The following is a 21,267-nucleotide window of genomic DNA, read 5'->3' on the forward strand; positions in this document are numbered from 1 at the left end:
TTTGGTGTTTCGACGACGTTTTGTCTGAGAGGTATTGATCACGAAAGTCCGAATCTGCCAATATCTTGCCAACTTTACCTCAGTACTGCTCTATCACTTGTGAGCTATTTACACAACAGGCCTGCAGGCTACTCCTTTGATCCTCACGATCCGGAAAGAAGAGCTTTGTTGAGAACTTTCACTTTGCTGGGATGTAGCAGAGCCAAAAAATTTTTCCTACAGCACCTTTATTCTTCCTTTTTACGTTGCGTGTCCCTCGCTTTGCGGCAATACTCGTCTGGCAAAAAAAAAAAGTTTCAATGCTGCAATCAAGTGGCCTAGCGTGCTACAGTAAATACTGAGCTGTCAATGTGCACTATTGTTATCTTGGCACAGTAACTACAGTTCAACTGCTGTTAAAAAGGGAAGCAAACGCTGCACATACCAGTTATCCTAAGTTCTCCCTTCCGCCATTCTACAAGCCAGGTGAGTGCTCTTGCTTGGCTCCGTTTTTGTATTGAAAGCTCAGCTGGCCATGTTGAATAGCTCCGGGTGACTGCAAACCAGCTGCCATGATTCATGCCTGCCCCCTGTCTAGACGTTGAACGTTTCTGAAACTGATTTGTTGTCGCGACTTTTGTCGTGCGTCGCGCAAATTACATTGACTACAATACAAAACTGTCCACTTTTACGCCTCAATCATGTTCGGTGTGAACGCAGCATAATTTGTTCTTAGCAAAGTGTAGTGAATTTTCAGAATGAGGCATCTTTCAATGTTTTAATTGCAAGTTAATAAAAGGAAAAAATAGACAAACATTTAATAAGTAAGCACACAATAAGCAGTAATTTGGGCTTTATAATTTCAATATATTGAAACATTCAGTTTATATAACAGTGAAGTGTAGGATTGCTATAAGATGTCAAGAAAATCAGAGCTCACTGACGTAAAGACAGTGATCAAACAGATTCCCAATACAGCCTGACAAAGATCAAGATGGCAACAACACAGAAAAGAAGATAAGGAAAAGTGAAAGATGCAGAACTCTAAACAGAGAAAGGCAAAGAAAGCAAGAAATGAGGAGAAAATTAAAGCTTTCAAACGAAGGTTCTATTACACGTCTGAGAAATGGGAGCTATAGTGGGCCCACGGTTTAGGAGATTAATCCGTTCCGCGGTTGGGATTGTAACACGAATGGTGGGCAATCCAAACCTATGTTAATTAGCTAATGCATGTAAAACCCCAAGTCAAAACATAAAAATTGTGTGTGTGTGTGTGTGTGTGTGTGATATTTTGAAAATCACAGCTGGAGCGCCCCAGCAGGCAGGCTTGAGCGGCCTTCCTCCTACTTGAGACAAAACAATAACAAAACAAAGCATTCTCACAGCATAGCATGGATTCTTTGGCCAGCAGTTATATTCTGTAGCAAATTTATAGTCACTATAATCATTCTCATGGCAAAGCATTTCTTCATTGCAAGCATCAGGGGGAAAGACTATGTATAATGTATAATAAATAATGTATAATAAACACAATGTCGAAAGATGAAAAAACTCAGTATTCCACAAAAAAACGTAAGCCAGGGAAGTATTAACCCGGGGGTCCACTGTAGAATGTTAAATTTGCCAAGAAAAGACTTTCACAAGTCACACAGCCTCTAACCGATGACAAGCTCAATAACATCATTGATGAAGGCCAGAGTTTTGCAGTAGATGTATAGAGCGCATATAATGAACTCCAGCAAATCGAAAGATCAGATTGGGAAACTCGCCGGAGAGTTGACTTATGTATTCAAGTGTCTAAGTTCATCTCCAACAGAGTCTCTAGACAACTGGATGGATATACGCTTGAAGATGATAAATGGCCTGATGTCGGTTCTCTGTTCAGATCGAGTGTCAATTCGCTCATCTCTGGCTCTAAAGGGTCCTCTTCTCATTGCAGAAGATGAGAAGACATACTGAATCGACAAGTTAAGTATGTACCTGCTCTCACAAGTCCTCTGTCTCCGTATGTACTCTCAGCTCCAAAGGTCCTCACTTCCTCCACAACAGAGAATACAGCACCGCTTGTCAAGGTGCTAGTAGATGTAGTGAGGACCAGCAGAATCCAAATCCCTGAACCAGTAGTATTTCAAGGAGATTCGTTGATGTACAAGGACTAGAAATTGTCATTCCAAACGCTGATCAGTCAAAAGAACATTCGATATTCAAGAGTTTTATTGTCATTATTGTCATGGTACAGTAATACCACACAATGAAATCCTTAATTCTGTTTGCTTCCCTAAGCAGACTACATTCTACATTACTACATTACACTAGGGCCTAGGCACTAGAATACATTAGGCAATAAGACCAAAAACAAAAGAGAAACTCTACTACCTCTGCAGATATGTGGATGGAGATGCAAAGAAATCAATTGAAGGCTACTTCCTACTTGGCACAGAATCTGCTTATGTTGCAGCATGACAGCTCTTAGATGAGAGACATAGAAACCGCACACTCATAACGAGATAAGCTTCACAGTTGGCCTAAGATAGGACCAAAGGAAATCTTTGAGCTTAGTTTTAGGTTCAAGCAACCTAGAACATTTAATAAACAACAAAAAGGAGGAAGACAACAAGTTTTTCTTGCAAGGAGAGAGGACAGAAACCTGACCTTCTCAGATCTCCTTCCGGTCTGGCTACAGATCCTTTCTGCTCCCTATTTATTCAATTGGGGTGGCCCTAGGTACAAAAGCCATTGCTGCCCTAAAGGATTTGGGGGAGAGGTCTTGGCAACAATACTAACAATCAGTTTGTGATAGTGGGGAGTATAGGTGCGCTTCAATGCTGTCTTCTTTTTCAGGAACACATAGACTAAACCCCATGCATTGTAGGGGGTGCAGGTGAGAGTCCATGCAACCCCCATGCTTTGCAGGGGATGCAGGTGAGAGTCCATGCTGTTCTGCCCCTGGGGACGCATCGGCTCGTCATATGCACTTCACCAACAGCTCCAACAGAAAATATCCATACAGTTCTAATATACATGTTGCAAGAACAAATATGGGATAACCTAGATACAGTTATTCTAACACCTAGAAACTTTACAGATTTCCTTCGCAGTTGTGAGGCCGCTCACATTAAAGGCTCTTGAAATTTTCAACGCCTGCAACGAGAACAGAAAAATTCTCTCAAATGCCAGACTGGCATTTCTGTAGAAATGGAAGAGCACAATGGACATTTTTCCAGTTTCTGTCAGTTGGTCACATTCCTGATCAGAGAAGTTAAAGATTGCCTGTCACCCAATCACTCTCTGTAGTCAGTCAAGCAAGGCCAAGCAGAGAACCCAAGAGAAAAAGGAAAAGGACAGTCGAAGCAAAGTCCTGTCTATAAACTTGGATGAAAAGGCTGCAAAATTAGATGAAAAGAAAGTCATTACATGTGTCTTTTGTAAGAAAAATGGACACACTTTGATCAAATGCTGAAAGTTCATGACAGAATAAGTTCAAGCAAGAAGAAATTTCATTATAGAGAATGAGTTATGTTTTGGTTGCCTCAAGCCTGGCCAACTCTTAAAGAAATGCAACAGTTGAAGTGAGTGTGATGTGTGCCACAAGCGGCATCCTACCTGTCTGCATGAGAACAGTCAAAAGTGACAAGAAACCAACACAAGCAAGAAGAGAAGCAAAGTCAAGATCAAGAGGAACCTGAATTGATGACACCTGAAGATTCAAGGACAGATGCACAGAGAAATTTTTGGTTAGACTGGTACAAATACCTCTGCAATACTTCTGGTCTAGCTTTCAGTGACGAGCACAATGAGCGTTTTCTTTGCACTTCAAATTTGGTAGACATGATCCCATACTAACTCGTAACACGATTTTGTTTTGGTTACTGTTAGAATAATTGTAAATAAAGTGATTATACATTTGCTATAAAATATAAATGCTTGCAATGAAGAAATGCTTTGCTGTGTGAATGATTGTGGTTAGGATTATAATGATTATAGTCACTATGAATTTGCTACAAAATATAACTGCTGTGGTATGTTGGTGGTATGCTGAGAAAATCAGTGCACTGCTTGTCGAGAAAAGTGGTCTTATTGTTTTGTATCAAGCAGAAGGAAGGCCGCTCAAGCCTGCCAGCTGGAGCGCTCCTGCAGCTGTGATTCTTATTGATGTTTTGCTACGCATATTTTATCAGAATGTCTTGCTACGCATAATTTTTGGTCATAAATATGCATTAGTACATCACCCACCTGCTCACACATAGAAGGACAAGTACACAAGTTTCCGTCCATAGACTTGCATTTTTTTGCCCCTTAAGGGCAGGGATCTTCATGTAGTTAGGGACCTCTGTATCAAATTAAAGAGAGAGGGGTCAGAGAGGCTGGCAGAGCGCCGTGGAATTGTCCTTGGCCAGTTCCTCTTCGCTCCCCTCATGCATGAGCTGGAAAGATTGCCTTGTCTCCTTTTGTGTACTTTTGTGTACTTTAATTTCTGAGAAATGAACCTGACCGTTACCAGCTTCAGAGCTACTGGATCTGCAATGAGACGAAAACCAACTGGCCGGCATCGCACTGCCAGAACTCCAGAAAACGTGGCAGCGGTAAGAGCTTCAGTTCAACAGAATGGCATTATATGTACTTTTTGAAATTAAAAACATTTTTTTGTTTCTTTGTCTTTTATTAAACCTATCAGATCATTTTGCCTGACCTCACACACCCAAAATTCTTAGTAATCAAGTATTGCGTTAGGGCTTCTGTGCAAGGAGTGTACTGAGTTTGATCTTTCCATCCATAGAGGCGGTCAGGCAAGTACCACAGTCCAACGCTGAGCACCAGTCAACTGTCACCACTGGCGCTCTGTGTCCACCCAGGGAAAGCAAGCTCTCCAGAGCAGGTTCTCCATTAGTCAGCTGGACATAGGGGACATGCACACATGAAAAGGAGATTCATTGGAGACCCTATTACATGTCACCCGTTTGTCACCAACAGTTTTCCAATTTCCATCAACCCTTCCATTTTCTAGAGCCGCTTATCCCCACAGGGGTCGCAGGCTTGCTGGCGACTATCTCAGCTGGCTTCGGGCAGTAGGCGGGGGACACCCTGAACTGGTTGCCAGCCAATCGCAACAGTTTTCCAATTTCAATTCAACAGCTTGATGGTATAAAATATTGTTTGCACATGATAATTTCATGTTGTCTTTACCTTGTATATGGTCCCTCCAGAGCTCGAACAAGTCAGGACATATTGCCCCTCTGAGTCGAAGGTGAACAGGCGACCTCGGGGAACCTGGACCTGACGAAAAAAGGTCAATCATATTTCTTGCTCTAAATTTGAACGTTTTCATTTACAGAAAAAAGAATTGGACTTGGTGTTCCAAAACCTCAGAGAGATCGTAATGGTATACAGTGGACCCCCAGATAGCTTCCCTGTCTTAAGTTTTTTTTCATGTTGCGATGTGGAATACTGAGTTTATCCCCTCTTCACGGTATTTTCCCCGCTTTGCGACAAAAACAACTGTCATGACCCTAAGCTGTATTTGTGTTGTTTTTTTCTCCATCTGCAAGCATATTCAAGTAATTGCTCTTATTTTTTGTTGCCGTCAAACTTGCCTCCCTGCAACGCGTCACTACAATGCTGGTCTGCTATTGGTCAGCTTCACTCATTTCAAAATGGGGAAACGGTAAAGCTTTGTTCTATTGAGTGGTTACAAAACCATATTTATAGTGCATTTTACTGCTTAATTCAAAGTTGAATGGGTTAGCCATGGGTCCCAAGATTGCTAGTGATGTTAAAGAGAGAAATAAGAAGATGATTTATATGGAAACGAAACTGGAGATAATCAAGAAACACAAAGCTAGCTTAGCCTAGGCTTCCCTTACGAGGGAATATGAGCATAACAAGCTCCACTCAAAGGTAAATAAGTCCTTTCTATATTTTTTATTTATGATGTTTTGTGATTGTACACATTTGTATTATGTAAACATAGTACTTACTATACTATTTTGGTAACTATTCTATTTTGGTACCAATTTTTAATATGTACAGTATGTATAATTTTGATGTTTTCACCTGGGGTTCCTGAAATAATTCATGTCCAACCTCATTGCCTGACTTCTAAGGGGCGTACATTGGCCGTAACGTAGGATCAATCAATCAATCAAATTTTATTTGTCGAGCCCTGAATCACCAAAGTCTTCACAGGTTAAAAGAGGTCATGTCGAGACTTCTTTTGAAAAAAGAAGTCATACAGAGACATCTTTTCGGTGTAAGGTACACAACAGCATCCTCTGTCAAAGCTCCCAGAAGAGGAAGGAAAAACTCAAAAACCCCAATTTGGGGAAAATCAGAAACCTTCAGAAGAGGCTACAGGTGGGAGGAGCCCCCTTCCAGGCCCACAGGTTGAAGTGGATGCTGCATGTATCAAATACAGACAAATACAAATTACAAATACAAAAATACCAGATTAGAACCTGGGAGGACGGTAAATAAGTACCACATAGAATGGTGGTGAGGAGCTCGATTGCATAACGAGAGCCTCAAATGTGTTGAAGTTGTAATTCTAAGTTTAACTCTAGTTTAACTCTAGCCTTAACGACTCCACACCCGTTCTAGCAGGCGCGCTATAATCGCCTGCGACCCGATATGCTCTAATGTGAGAAGTCATGGAAGGCTCAAAACACTAATCTATGTTTCTCGAAAGAGTGATGGCACCTTCCCAGTTAGGAAGAAAGCCATCCTTCTTTAGCAGGTCGGGCCGGCCCCAGAAAGAGGGCCAATTATCTACAAACTGGAAACCTTGCTCTCTACAGAAACTAGCCATCCACCGATTAAGCGAGAATAATCTGCTAAACCATCATTGCCTCTCGCAGGCAGAGGGCCAGAGACAATTACTCAATGCAGACTCATCTTTCTAGCAAGATTACAAGTCCTCGCTATGTTCTTCTTTGTAATGTCAGACTCCCTCATTCTTGTATCATTGGAGCTGACATGTATCACTATATCTAACAAGGGTTGTTTGCACTACGCTGGTGTCCAGGCCTTTTGCGAGTCAGCTCCCTAAGACTAGCTTCAATGTCGGGTGCTCTGGCCTCAGGAATCCACATTACGGTGGCCGGCGTTTTAAGATTAATGTCACGGGTGATGGAGTCCCCTATAACTAATGTGCAGGAGCCAGTAGACTGAGATGGGGTGTGCCTAACAAGGGAGCTAAAACTATTATGCATCTGAACAGGCTCACTGCGGCTAGCAGGCTGCTTAGGGCTAAGGCTAGCCAGACTAGCGGGTAGGCTACCGCCCACACTAGCCAACACTAGCGGCACGGGGATAATGCTAACCGGACTAGCGGGAGGGCGACTGCCCGCACTATCAGGTGTGTCCGACTGATCTACAATTATCAAACTACTCTGCTCTAGCTGACGTACACGTACCTCCAGGAGAGAAAGCCTCTCCATTAGAATGGTACAGGTGTCGCAAGTGACCGATGCGGTGGAGGTGCACGAAGCAATGCTTAACTTAGTACAGTCGAGCGAATACTTACGTTGCAGAGTTGCACGAAAACGAGGACGAACAGAGCTAGGAGCTGTTCGGAGAATTGGCGAATCACTAGCCAACGAAGGATGGAAACAGTCATCAAAAATAAAGGAAAGGAAAACACCAGACAGGTCTGACGAGTGGTAGAAAAAAATTTGAAAAAATAGAAAAACATCATTCGTCTCTCCAGCTAATGGTAAAAAGGCAGCAATGCCCGGAACCGGAAGGATGTTGCTAATATTGGATTAGACCGCATGCCTGTTGCGGAGGAGGTTGCTGCTTCCTTGCTCTTGTCACCAGACGAGCTCACTCGGCGTACGGGGCATTGTCCTAACGTCCAATGTCGCATGGCAGATTACCTCATTACAAGGGCCTATAAAGCTTGTGCGCGCTCGGCTCACATTGGAAAGTCTTTCTTGCACCTGTTGTTCGCTGCTATGGCTGTGGCGCGGAAAGGAGATACAGAGTCCGTTTTGTTGTTGGGTGAGGCATGTCTAAATGCTTTTGCCCTTATGACAAGGGACCCTTATGATGGGCGGGCGATGTCGTACTTGGTGCGTTTGCATCGCCTTCTGTGGTTGTCTCAGCCCTCCTCAACTGAATCCTCCAAGTGTACTCTGCAGTACTTCCCTGTACTCCCTGGGACATTTTTCGATTCTGGGCCAGTGGAGACACTGGAACAGTTGCTCAGGGTTCGTGAGGCCCGTGTGCAGCTCCCTGGTTGTGACAGAGCTTCGGCTGTTCCTGGTCCTTCTCGGTTCCCGCCACTGTGCCCTGTTACAGTGTTCCATCGCGTGGCCAAATGTGTGGAGGTTGCCAGTTCCCTGCGCCTCCCCAGAATGTATGCTGCTGTGGACACTTGCCCTTCAGCGCGCGGCATTCGCCCCCACTGGTGGATTTCGCGCTGGTCTTCGGGTGCCTGTCCATAGACTAAGGGTGGTTGCCCCTCCTACCTCAACCCCTCGAGGCCCCGCGACTCCGCGGGACTGAGATTTTGGGGCCGTCTGCCGGGTGTTGTTCCCCTCGGCAGCTCAGGCTGTGGGCTGCTTTGGAGTCAGACCCCTGGGTGCTTTCCACCCTGTCTCAGTGGTACAGGTTGCAGTTCCAGCGCTGGCCGCCCCATACAATGTCGGGTCCGGGAGACCTTTATCGCCGACCCGGCAAAGGCCTTGGCCCTTGATAAGGAGCTTACTACTCTCCTGGCCAAAGGGGCCATCGAGCCTGATTTCCTTCCAAGCCTCACCCGGGGTTTTTTATTCCCCTTACTTCCTTGTCCCAAAGAAGGCAGTTGGTTTTTGCCCAATTTTGGTCTTGAGAGGGCTCAATCGTTACCTCGAGGTTACCCTTTTGCAAGCCAGCAACGTCCGACGTATTACGGTCAGTCAGTCTCGGCAAATGGTTTACGTCAGTTGATCTGACAGACGCTTACTTTCATGTCTCCATTGCGCCTCATCAGACATTTTCTGCGCTTTGCTTAGAGAGATACATGAATTACTCAAGGAGTCTTTTCACTCTTATTAGGAATATTATGTTGTTTGATAATATTTTTGTAGTATATTTAAGAAACTATTAAAATAGCATTATTATAAGTATTTGGACGCATTTATTAATTGCAGTTTTCTGCTATTGGCATCCATGGGCATGGGCATCCACTGGCAGTTCTGGGTTATACCGTTCATCCTCTCACTCTCACCAAGGGTGTTCACTTGCTTCGCGAAGGCGGCCTTTCCTTCCCTGCTGGCGAGGGGCATGAAAGTTCTCCCATACCTGGAGGACTGGCTGAGCTGTGTGCAATCTCGTGATCAGGTGCTCAGGGATACTACCGTGCTGCATCGTCACGTGGCTCGGTTGGGGATCAGGATCAACTTGGCAAAGTCGTCACTGGTTCCTTCACAGCAGAGCGCCTTTTGTTGGGGTGTCACTGGACTCCTTGGCCATGCTGGCCGCCCTTCACTTCAGCGAGTGGACGACATTTTGCGTGTTTTTTTTTTTTTCTTTTTGTCAAAACAGGCGCCTCCCTTTCGGAAATGTTGTACGCCTGCTGGGCAAGCTGACTTCTCTCATCATGGTGGTTCCTCTGGGGCTCCTACCTTCGTTCCCTACAGATGTGGTTGACGGCTTCCACTTGGATGCTAAGAGACATCGGCACCAACGACTACAGGTGTCTCATCGCTGTCTTCTCGCCCTAGCCCCGTGGCGCCGGCATGCTTTTGTATCCGCAGGTATTCGACTAAGAGTGGTGCCGTCTCGCCGGGAAGTGGTGTCCATGGATGCCAGTCTCTGATTGGGGTGCAGTTTGGCAGCACAGGTTCGCTCAGGTGCATTGGTCGTCAGTGGAAACCGCAGACCACATCAATGTCCTGGAAATTTGGGCTGTGCAGCAGGCACTTATCCACTTACTGCCATTCCTTCAGGGTCAGCACGTGCTTGTGTGGTCGGACAATACCTCGACGGTTTTCCACATCAATCATTGGGGGGTACCAGGTCCGTGAGGCTGCTGTTGGTCGCTCAAGCCATTCTTCAATAGGCTGCCGCCCACCTAGCCAGTCTGCGGGCAGTGGATTCGTTGTCTTGCAGGGTTCCAACGTCAACGGAGTGGCGTCTGCACCCGAAGATTGTGCTATATGGGCTCGTTTCGGCCAAGTGGAGGTCGACCTATTTGCCACGCTAGAGTGGACTCACTGTCCCCTTTGGTTCTCTCTGATGGAGGTGAGCAGTCCACTGGAGCAGGAAAGGGTCGGCGTGGTTGCCTCTGCTCCACAGCCTGTGTTTTGCCGACCCTTGGCATCTTCCAGCCTTGTCGGATCTGTTATCCCAGCAAGAGGGTTGAGTGTGGCATCCCCATCCTCATTGGACTTTGCCTGTTTGTTTGGCCTTTGAGGGGCCTGACCCATTGCTGAGCTGCTGCTCTGATTCAGTCAGGCGCACTACTGTCAATGCCAGGGATCCTTCCATGCGTTTATTGTACGACAACAGGTGAAAGTTGTTGGTGTCATAGTGCATGACACTTGCCACGGACACAGTGGCTTCTCCTGTTCCTGCTGTGGGTCTCTCACCTTCCACGCTGAAGGTTTATGTCGCTGCCACTGCGGCCCACTACGGGGTGATTGATGAGTCGAGTGTGGCGCAACTCGTTAGGGCGCCACCCGCTTGTTTCTTCGTTCATGAAAGGGGCCCGGTGTTTCTGGCCCTACAGTGCGCCACACATCCCTGCCTGGTACCTGCATGTGATGCTTGACTCCTTGTGCTGGGCTCCTTTTGAACCACTGTGTGAGGTGCCTCTCAAGTGGGTTTTTGCATTTTCTGCATTTTTGCTCTCCGTTGTCTTGGTCAAACGAGTTGGGGAAATTCATGCCCTGTCTGTCAGCCTTTCCTGCATCAAATGGCACCCTGATGGAGGCATGGTCTCCCTGTGGCCAAATGCTGCTTTGGTTCCAATGTTGCAATCCTCTTCCTATGTCAATAAACCTTTGCGCATCACTCGTTTTGTGCCCCTGCCTGAGGACGCTGAGACCTCTTGTCCTCGATGATATGCATAGCATGAAGGCTTTTCACATTTAACGTTTTTTTTTTTTTTTTTTTTTTTTAAAGTGGGGGCGCTACTTCGCGTGTTTTACATTTTGCGGGAGGATTCCGGTCCCCATTAACGGCGAAAAACGAGGGATCACTGTATTGCAATTTCTTGGCCAACTTGGTGCAAAATCTTGTCTCCTCAACTTATGAACCATAACAAAACTGATAGACATCTGTGTATTTACTCCTGCACAGGCAGTTTTGGAAGGTACAATATGTTCCTGAACGCTGTCGTCATAAGCACACCTCATGCCATTTTCATCAGCACGGGCTGGGCCAGTATGAGACCGCAGTATAAGCAAGAAATCTTTAGAAATACATCAATGATGGAAAATAATGGAGTGTTAAGGGTAAGAAATAAACATTGCAACATGGTTAAAAGCTCCCAGAAAGTTGACTTTTAATGTTATGGCCCCTTTAAAGTAACTAACTGAATGTGTGTATGAGCAGCTCAACATTAGTGCTTTCTCCCACAGTGACCAAGATGGACACTATGTATTTTTTTTTATATACATACACACACACGCACACGCACACAATTAATATGCAGATGAGAGGTGTAATGATTCCTCGGCAAAAAATTCATTATCATCCATTTTTCTTTAGCCGCTTATCCTCAATTGGGTTGCAGGCTTGCTGCTGCTGTCTACGGGCAGTGGACGAGGGACACTGTAGGAATCATTTTGAGTAGTTATTATACATTTGCCATAATAGTACATATTTGCAGCATAAATGAGTGTTTTCAGCTTGGGTGTGGCTACAAGAGGACGACTCGACTGCAGAGTGCGAACAGCTGATGAGACATCGACAGCAAAGCCCCTGGGAGGTGACGTCAGGACCTCTGAGCTCACATCCACTACCAGAGAATGTGAAGATTGATAAAGGATTCTTGCTAATATTAACACATAAACAAGTATACTGTCTGCCAATTTTACATGTAGTCAGATGCCTCTGTATCATAAAAAATGGGGGGTGTTAGAAGTAGCGTTGGAGAATGAATGTGCAGTGACCAAAAAAACGCTACACTCCTTCTCCCTCTCAATCCCACTCGAGAAAATTATGAAACTGAGTGCCTTTTCTCTCTTTATTGCCTAATTATTATAAATGTCTATTTGGTGAACCTGACAGACACCTTGGCGAGCGGGAGGTGGCTCAGGGAGAACATGCAAACTCCACACAGGAAGGCCAGAGCAAGGTGAATTTGAACTAGGGACCCTGAACTATGAGGTGGACGTGCTAACCACTCTTCCACCGAGCCACCTAGAATTATCACAAAATTATCAAATAAAAAATGCTTAATTTGGGAGAATGTTGTAATAGCTTCTAGAGCTGTTATTGTTTCCCCCGCGTAGCATCAACCAATTGTGCTATATGGGCTGGATTACAACTCCAGGGCAGGAGTGGATTACAACTCATGCACTCATTTGTCGATGTTACGTTACTCCGCCTCTTACACGGGTGAGAACGTGTGGCCAGAGAAATATGGTGAGGACAGAGCAGCGTTGGGAAGATGTTACAAGTTGTAATAAATTGGAATTTTGAGTGTAAACTCTGCTTTCTTGTTTTCATGTTCAGTCAGCTACAAGCTTACTCACCCAGGCATATGCCGCAGTGATGCACTATCAATGTCCGCTCGAGAACGTAATTGCACAATTTCCACCCTATACCTTGGACATCACATCAGAGAACCCTCCCTTCTCAGTAAGGACAGAAAAAGAAACTGATTCATTCATCTATTGTTTTATGGCTGTTTATATTTAGTTGACTTTTTAGGCAAAGGAATCACTGTTTGTAGGGAGTATTAAATTGGTGACAACTTAACCACTGAGCTATGCCGTTCCTTAGGCTTCATTCGGAAATTAATGCTCTGCCTCTCCAACCTCAACATTTTCAGAGTGGTTATCAGGGCATCAGACTTAATTTCTAAATTACTGGGGTTTTGTACATATTATTGTGGATTTACCTGTTTATATCCGCTGTACCCAGACAGAACAAACGGTCCAGTGGCATCCTGAGGCAAAACCTGCTCTGATTGTTTGACTCCACATCGATGGATGTTCCACTGGATAAACTGCAGACAAAAAAAAAAAAAAAGACTTATCAACTCACTTAAATTGGTTTCTAAAGCTCTTATCCCACTGATGGGCGAATGTTGGTGAGTGTCCGCAAATTGACAAAGGTTTTGAATCTTGAATCATGTATCTTGAAGGTAGCAGCTCTTTTAATCTCACCAGGTTCCAAGAATGTTCCTAAGGCAATCTGAAACAATCAAATTGCCTTTCATGTCGAGGGTAAACACACAAATGTGTTTCAGAATCTCTAAAGAATGTCTTAAGGCCTTGATACACCAATGCAACATGGGCCAAATGTTACCATCAGTACATCGCGGTGGAAAAACCTATGCATTCCACTATCTTTTTTGCTCATGATGAACTCATATTTAAACCAAACAGCATTGTGCATTGCAGACATAAATCCTGCCTTGTATACACAGCTATGTCCCCATGGACTCATGTTATGAACAACCTGGAAGTTGATTTTACACCGTCATATTAACTACTGTAGCATCTCATTGGTCTTAAAAGGCTCATCCTGGTGCATGTATTGAGCATCGAGGATCTATCACAAGCTTAAATTGAGGGACATCTGCTTGATGGTGATGTGTGAAAATGGGCATGTAACAGGTGGACCGTTAATGATGCCAGACTTCTAAATAAATAGATTTGTGTCATCCCCTTGATTATTTCAGGTTGAATATAAATGTTCAGTTGAGTGTTCATATTTGGGGCAGAACTCGATACCAAAACAGAGTGGAACATGGTTACACCAAACTGATTTCTAAGGTTTAAGCCATTGATTCTCAAATGCATAAATGTGTCACATGGAAAAAAAAAAAACATTTGAATGGTTCTTAATTTTTTTTTATTGCATGTTTTCAACATAAATAAGCAAAATATTGTAATGCCCCGGAAGCGAGTAAGGATGCACTCAGTCGTCAGCGTGGCTCTAACACTTTATTTTCAACAGAACAATGTCATAAAGAATTCCTAGAATGAGCTGCTGTTGGCCACAACTCACGCCGACTCTAACTAACTTGACAACCAGCCAGTTCTTCCTTTCGTCTTGGTCCCTTGTCCCTCCTACCTCACGTGACCTCCCCAGCAACAGTAACTCCTCCCCATCCATTCGCAACAATACATGGACATTACACTGCCCTCCCCGTTATGAAACCCCTCACCCCGAGGGGTGAACAAAAAAAATCGTCCAATCGCCGGGGTTGACGCCTCTGTCTCTGAGGCCGGCTGTGGTCAGACCTGAGTCCATCCGCGAGTAGCTGAACAGGAGCGCTGGTAGGATGCTGGGGCCGCGAGTCCACCGCATGATTCACGCTGTCACTCCCCGCCGACTGCGTCTCGAACACAGGGGCTCCGCTGCCCTGGTATGGAGTTAACCTGTCCCGGTGTAAAGCAACCCTTCTACCTCTAAGGGGAACCACGACTCGATAAACCACCTCCCCCAACCGCTCAAGCACCCTACATGGCCCATCCCAGTGATAGTCCAACTTGGGACATCGTCCCTTTTTCCGTTTAGGCGTATACACCCAAACTAGGTCACCCGGCTGGAAATCCCGCCCCTTGCTCCGCACATCATAGTTCCTCTTTTGACGCACACCAGCCTTCTCCAGCTGGTCTCTGGCGAACGCATGTGCTGTCTCTAGTCGATCCTGGAGCTTCCTGGCATACTCCAGCCCCGGGCTGTCTGCTGCGCTGTCTGGTGGTTTCCCGAACGCCAACTCCGCCGGTGTCTGGATTTCCCAACCCAACATCAACAGGGCAGGAGTGCAGCATGTGGAACTCTGCACAGCCGACCGATAAGCCATCAGTACCAGTGGGAGGTGCTGGTCCCAGCCCCGCTGGTGATCGGCAGTCAGAATGGCTAGCTGTTGCTGTAGGGTGTGATTAAAACGTTCCACCAGACCATCGCTCTGCGGATGCAAAGGGGTAGTGCGGGTTTTCTGTATGCCCAAGCGCTCACACAAAGCTGCAAGAACTTTAGACTCAAAATTCCTGCCCTGATCGCTGTGGAGAATATTTGCAGCTCCAAACCGGCTGAACATGCCATCCAAAAGAGCATCAGCCACTGTCTCTGCTTCTTGGTCCGGCAGTGCGTATGCCTCCGGCCACTTTGTAAAATAGTCCATTGCACAGAGCACATACCGGTTCCCTCTGTCCGTCACAGGAAAAGGACCAATGATGTCCACAGCCACCCTTTCCATGGGCGCTCCCACCCCCTGTTGCTGTAACGGGGCATGGGACTGGTCTTGGGGTCCTTTGTACGCCGCACATTCGTCACACCGCCTGCAAAAGTCCTCCACATCCCGTCGATGCTGGCCCCAGTAGAACCCTTGTCGCAGCCTCCGAAGGGTCTTTGTGCCGCCGGGGCGGCATGGCTTGGTGGTAGAGTGGTTGTCTCCCAGCCGAAAGGCCGTGGGTTCGATCCCACGACCATCAAGACCATGTCTAAGTGTCCTTGAGCAAGACACTGAACCACCAGTTGCTCCTGATGCTGCGTCATCAGTAGGTAAATGACTAGTTCGTGTAAAGCGCTTTGAGTACCTCTATATAAGTGAAAGTCCATTTACCATTTACCATTTGTGCTGCCAAAATGCCCTGAGCCAGCGCCGCCATGGCAAGCTTCTAGCACTGCCGCTCTCAGAGTTCTGGGGACCACTATCTGCCATCTCTCCTCCCCCGTGGCCGGCTCTATCCACGCCCGCTGCAACACGCCATCTTGCAAGCGCAATACAGCAAACTTGCTCCATAATCCTTTGGTGCCCACAGAGAGACCCAACACGGCTTCCCAGGGTGGCCTCTTGCCGTCCAGGAGCCACTGTCACACTGGCTTGAGATCGTGGTCCTCATCTTGCTTGGCTGCCCAGTCGCCGATGTTCGTGGCCTCCAAAGTGCAGCAAGAAGGCCCATCAGCAGTGTCCTCTCCCCGCAGCTCCATCTCTCTGGCATCCCGCCGGTCACAGTAGCTACAGCCATCAGCAGCACATGGTCGCCGCGAAAGGGCATCAGCATTAGCATGCTGAGCCCCGGCCCGATGCACCACTGTGAAATGGAATGCCTGTAGTTCCTCCAGCCAGCGAGCCACTTGGCCCTCTGGTTCCTTGAATGACATCAACCACTGCAGGGCAGCGTGGTCCGTTCTTATGGTGAAGGGCACTCCACACAGATAGTATTTGAAATGGCGGGCAGCCAGAACAACTGCTAGCAGCTCACGCCTCGTCACGCAGTAGCGCCTTTCGCTTTTATTGAAGATGCGGCTGAAGTAGGCCATCACTCGCTCACCCTCCGGGCCCGCCTGTGACAACACTGCCCCCATACCAGTGTTGCTAGCATCCGTGTCCAGTACAAAAGGCAATATCGGGTCAGGCGGGGCGAGGACAGGAGCATTCATGAGAGACTTCTTGAGGCAGGAGAATGCCTCCTGGCAGGCCGGCGTCCAAGTGAAGGTTTGATTGTTCTGGAGGAGATGGATGGAGAGCCCCAATGCAAGAAAACCCCTTCACAAACCGCCTGTAGTAGGAGGCCAGCCCCAAGAAGCTCTTCAACTGCTTCTGATCTCGTGGTACTGGCCAGTCCTTAATGGCCCTGATCTTCTCCTCCAGTGTGCTGATGCCAGCCCCATTCACTCGATGACCCAAGAACTCCACCTCTCGACGCATGAAGTGGCACTTCTCTGGGTGCAGCTTCAATCCAGCAGCCGCTATCCTCCCCAGAACCAGTCTCAATGACTCCAGCACAGCCTGGAAGGATCCTCCATGGACGAGGACATCATCCAAATACACCAGGCACTCTTGCCTTGGAATGTCAGCCAGTACAGTGTCCATCAGACGCTCAAAAGTCCCGGGGGCATTGCACAGCCCAAAACTCATGACTCTGAACTGCCAGTGTCCTCTGGCTGTACAAAAAGCTGTTTTAGATCTTGACTCAGCAGTGAGGGGGACCTGCCATTATCCACTGCGCAGGTCGAGTAATGAGAACCAAGCAGATCCGGCCACCAAGTCCAGCGTTTCATCAATCCGGGGAAGAGGGTAACAGTCCTTTCTGGTCACCTTATTCAAAGGCCTGTAGTCCACACATAACCGTGGTCTGGAACTTTTTTTCCTGGACACCATGACCACGTTGGATGCCCACGGGCTGTCAGAGGGCTCGATGATTTCGCCTCGAGCATGGCCCTGACCTCCTGGTCTGCGGCTTCCTGCCAGGGGCAGCCGTCTGGGACGTACCTTAACAGGCCGTGCATTTCCCGTGTCAATGTGGTGCTCCACCAGGTGAGTGAGACCCACTTCATTCTCACTGAGAGCAAATATGCCCTCAAAGTCCCACAGCAACTGCCACAGCTGTTCTTGCTGTCCACCATCCAGGCCGCCGCAATTCCTCTCCCAGATGGACCGAATTGCCTCCATCCGGTCTCCATCTAGCCAGCCGGAGTTTGCCACCGCTCCCACTCGTGGTGAGCCATTTATTGCTGGGCAAGCAAACTCTACTTGCTCTACCGTTGACTGTCGTGGGGTCGAGCGTGGTGGTCCAAACTGGGAACCAGCCTCTTCAGGGCGAGCGGACTCTACCCGCTCTACTGTTGACTGCTGTGGGTCAGCCGTGTTTGTGGCGACCCACTCATCGCCTTCCTGGGAGGCTGTGATCAGCTTCACCTGCTGACCACTCGGAAGGATGAGTACCCCAGCCCCCATGTCCAACACACAGCTAGCAGCCTTCAAAAAGTCTCTCCCTAGTATGCAGGGGTCACTCACATCGGCCACCCATGCGAAGTGAGTAGTTGACAAATTCCCCAAGGCAAACACAAATGTCCCCCTGCCTCTCATCTGGGCTGTTTCACCAGTCACTGTCTTCAGTTTTGTGACCGTTGATCTCAAGACGGTTCCTGCTGGAACAACGTCAGGTCTCACAATTGTAGCAGAAGACCCAGTGTCCACCAGGGCTGTGCAGGAAATGTCCCCGATCTGGATCAAGACATGACTGGGATCCCCCACATCAGTCCAGCCCACCATTACAAGTGGCCCACTCAGGATGTGCATGTCCCCGCGCACAGCTCCACTGCCTGCAGGCTGCATCCCCCGGAAAATAGCTGGAGGGGTCCGTGTTCCCCGGGTTACACGGACCCTTTCCCATTTCCCTGCTGGTCCAACACCTTTGGGCAGCGCCGACGCAGATGTCCTGGCATCCCGCACGCCCAGCAGACAAAAGGACGTGCTCGTCGCTCACTCTTTTCCTCACGATGATCTGAGCGAGTTCGAATAGCACACACCAGCTCCTCAACCCAAGCAGGCCTTTGCTCTTCCTCCTCCGACACTGACGCTGTCGCAACGGGGAAGGTTGAAGTCTGTGGTGTCCCCTTGGCCGCAATCTCCCACTCTCTGGCGAGGGCAAGCGCCTCTGCGAGGTCTGATGGGTGTGCAAGCTGCACGTGTACGCGCAGATCATTTGGTCTGAGGGCTTGAATAAACTGGTCGCGTATCAGCTCATTTTGGACCTCTTTCGCCATTCCTGCATATGCACGCCGACCTAGGCCCTCAATCTCTTGGGCGAGGCAGCGAAGCGGCTGACCCGGCTGCCGATCACGCTGCTTAAACTCACAGCGCAGGGAGTCTTTCAGGTTGAACTCTCGAAAACGCCTCTGCAGCGCCCCCACCAGCGCGTCGTAATCGAGTCTCTCCTCCGGCGACAGCAGCAGCAGACAGGACGTAGCGTCCTCCGTTAGTGACAGCGCCAAGTGCACGGCTTTCGCCCTCTCCGACCAGGCAGCCGCAACCGCTGCCAACTCAAACTGAGCTTTATAAGCCTCCCAACTCTCCTTCCCGGAAAACTTGAGCGTCTTCATAGCGGCCAATGCGAGTCCCTGGGCGCCGCCATTACTGTTTACATCGTGCCCGGAAGCCACCAGCACGTCACAGCTTTTGGCGGACTCACAGACGTCTTTGCGCGCGCAGCCCGCTCCATGACATCCTCGTCCGAAGCAACTTGCCTCCGGCATGTCAATCGCACACTCCTCCGCCTCCTTCTTTACTCCCCGCCGAGAGCCGACGCCACCCAACATCCTCACACGCAGCGATACGGGTGGGCGAAATATCCCACTTCTGACACCAATGTAATGCCCCGGAAGCGAGTAAGGATGCACTCAGTCGTCAGCGTGGCTCTAACACTTTATTTTCAACAGAACAATGTCATAAAGAATTCCTAGAACGAGCTGCTGTTGGCCACAACTCACGCCGACTCTAACTAACTTGACAACCAGCCAGTTCTTCCTTTCGTCCTCGTCCCTTGTCCCTCCTACCTCACGTGACCTCCCCAGCAACAGTAACTCCTCCCCATCCATTCACAACAATACATGGACATTACAATATCTACACTGAAAAATATATTTCAAGTCATTTCAAATGTACGTATGATTAATCCGCAGCAAAGTTGTAAAGCAGGGTTGACAACGGTGTTTGTTTAACTAACCAGACAGCACACGCAAGCACCCCAAACTCTTACCGACTTACGACTTCAGATTGGTGTATATAGACTGTTTAAAACAATTGCAGTCTTGAATGAACCCTGATGGTCGTTAAGAACAATTGCGACCTTGAACGAATCCTGACGTGAACGTCCATTCACTACCTTCATCAAGACTGGATAACATTCGCATTTCAGTTTGATAGGAGCTTAAACAAAACACACATTAAGTGTCTTCAGATTTCTTAAGTGCCTTGAAATTTTCTTTTTTTTTTTTTTTTAAACAAAAATTGCACCTTGCCATCTTCTCCGACGCTAAAGACCGTGTTTTCATCATAGCTGAACTCAATACTGTAGACCTCTCCATCATGTGCCCTCCAGCTCATAGCACTCTCATACTGCTGCATATCTGCAGAGACAGGAAGAGAATTCAGTCTCTTCATTTTTATTTTATTCACACAAACTACTCAGCTATTTCAGTAGATCAGAGAATTTCACTTGATAATTTTCACAGATGATTACAGAATGGACAGTGCTAACCATTAACAGATGTCATTTAAAGATACGAACCAAAGAGTCTGATGACTCCATCTGCTGCTCCGGTTACCAACAAATTCCCATTGTGGTTGAAGACTGTGCAATTAATGGCTACTGGTTCAGGTTCTAAAGAGAATTGGAGCTATGTGAAAGACAAAAAGCTTTAGAAAACATTATCTAGTGCAACAACATGTCAACTGTGTAACCAATGTGCGTCTCCTGAATTTTTAAAACAAATGCAGAATGACTTTTTGGGACTAATTTAGGAATATACAGAAGGGCAGAGTAATATAGAGAAATAATACCAGAAAAAAAATCCTGTATTGTAGATGTGTTGGCAACTCTGGACTTTACTCCTGTACCAATATGCTGTTTTGAATAAATATGTGTCAGGAGTTAGCGCGTTTGATTGACGTGCACGCAAGAGGTGAGGGAGAGTGCAAGAGTCATGCTGAAAGAAAAAAAAAGAGATTTGACCATGCACCTTTCTGTTGTTTTTTTAAGACTTTTTAAGACTTCTGCAATGAAGTGTTATCCAAGCAAACTTTCTACAAACAGAGCTTTGTTTGTTTACGGAAATTAAGAACACTTTTTTTTTTCCTCATTGGCCATTGGCCCCTCAATTGTGTTTTAATACTAACTGTTCAAGGTTTGCTGTTCAAAAGGACAACGTGGTGGTGTGCAAGATCCACATAAAATATGTTGCGATGTAAACACTGAAAGACTAATGGTGTTAATGATTAATGAGATAATAATGACCTATTGTATTAACTAATACTGATTTGTCTGTGACCAGCATTGTACGGCCATATCGGAGTGTGTCATTTTGCCCTTATTTGACATCACATCTCTTGGACCAGAGGAACAAGAGGTAATCAGGTATCGCAAAGATTACAGTATTATGTTTCTGCTTTCTCTTAATTGGTTGATTTTCATGTTCAATCATACCTGTTGTTTCACTGTCTTGGTGTCCCAAAGCAGCAGCTGTCCAGACATCTGCAGGGGGAGACGATGAGCAGGTTCAGCAAGTCCAGTTCGAATGACAGCTGCAGCTGAACAGACAAAGGACGAACCACTGGGACTGCAGGCCAATGACAAGATGCTAAGACGATTTAAAAAAAGAAAATAAAAAAAGATAACA

General features: G+C 47.0%; 1 protein-coding gene, 1 long non-coding RNA gene and 1 pseudogene across 10 annotated transcripts in view; 1 reads left to right on the top strand and 2 right to left on the bottom strand.

Moving 5' to 3' along the window:
• Positions 1-743: 743 nt before the first annotated feature.
• Positions 744-21,267, bottom strand: part of wdr91 (WD repeat domain 91) — a 57,761-nt gene continuing 37,237 nt past the window's right edge. For 7 of the 9 annotated variants that reach the window (XM_088434906.1, XM_088434905.1, XM_088434911.1 and 4 more), the window contains 6 exons: positions 21,075-21,228; positions 20,160-20,268; positions 19,886-19,998; positions 13,028-13,135; positions 5,164-5,253; positions 744-4,871 (listed from right to left, as the gene is read on the bottom strand). In XM_088434906.1, coding sequence (XP_088291032.1) covers positions 4,707-4,871; positions 5,164-5,253; positions 13,028-13,135; positions 19,886-19,998; positions 20,160-20,268; positions 21,075-21,228 — 739 coding nt within the window. In that variant the 3' untranslated portion in view covers positions 744-4,706. Of the gene's footprint in view, positions 4,872-5,163; positions 5,254-11,299; positions 11,921-13,027; positions 13,136-19,885; positions 19,999-20,159; positions 20,269-21,074; positions 21,229-21,267 lie in introns of those variants that run through there. The other 2 variants (XM_088434908.1, XM_088434907.1) reach the window with 2 other exon arrangements.
• On the top strand, positions 3,827-21,236 carry LOC148411274 (uncharacterized). The gene is made up of 3 exons (XR_015867945.1): positions 3,827-5,266; positions 20,923-20,997; positions 21,108-21,236. It is a non-coding gene; the product is annotated as an uncharacterized LOC148411274 (long non-coding RNA).
• On the bottom strand, positions 5,261-7,490 carry LOC148411275 (uncharacterized; annotated as a pseudogene).

Source organism: Hippichthys cyanospilos, chromosome 15 (assembly GCF_059441005.1).
Source record: "Hippichthys cyanospilos isolate Australia breed blue-spotted pipefish chromosome 15, RoL_Hcya_1.0, whole genome shotgun sequence".
Lineage (NCBI taxonomy): Eukaryota > Metazoa > Chordata > Actinopteri > Syngnathiformes > Syngnathidae > Hippichthys > Hippichthys cyanospilos.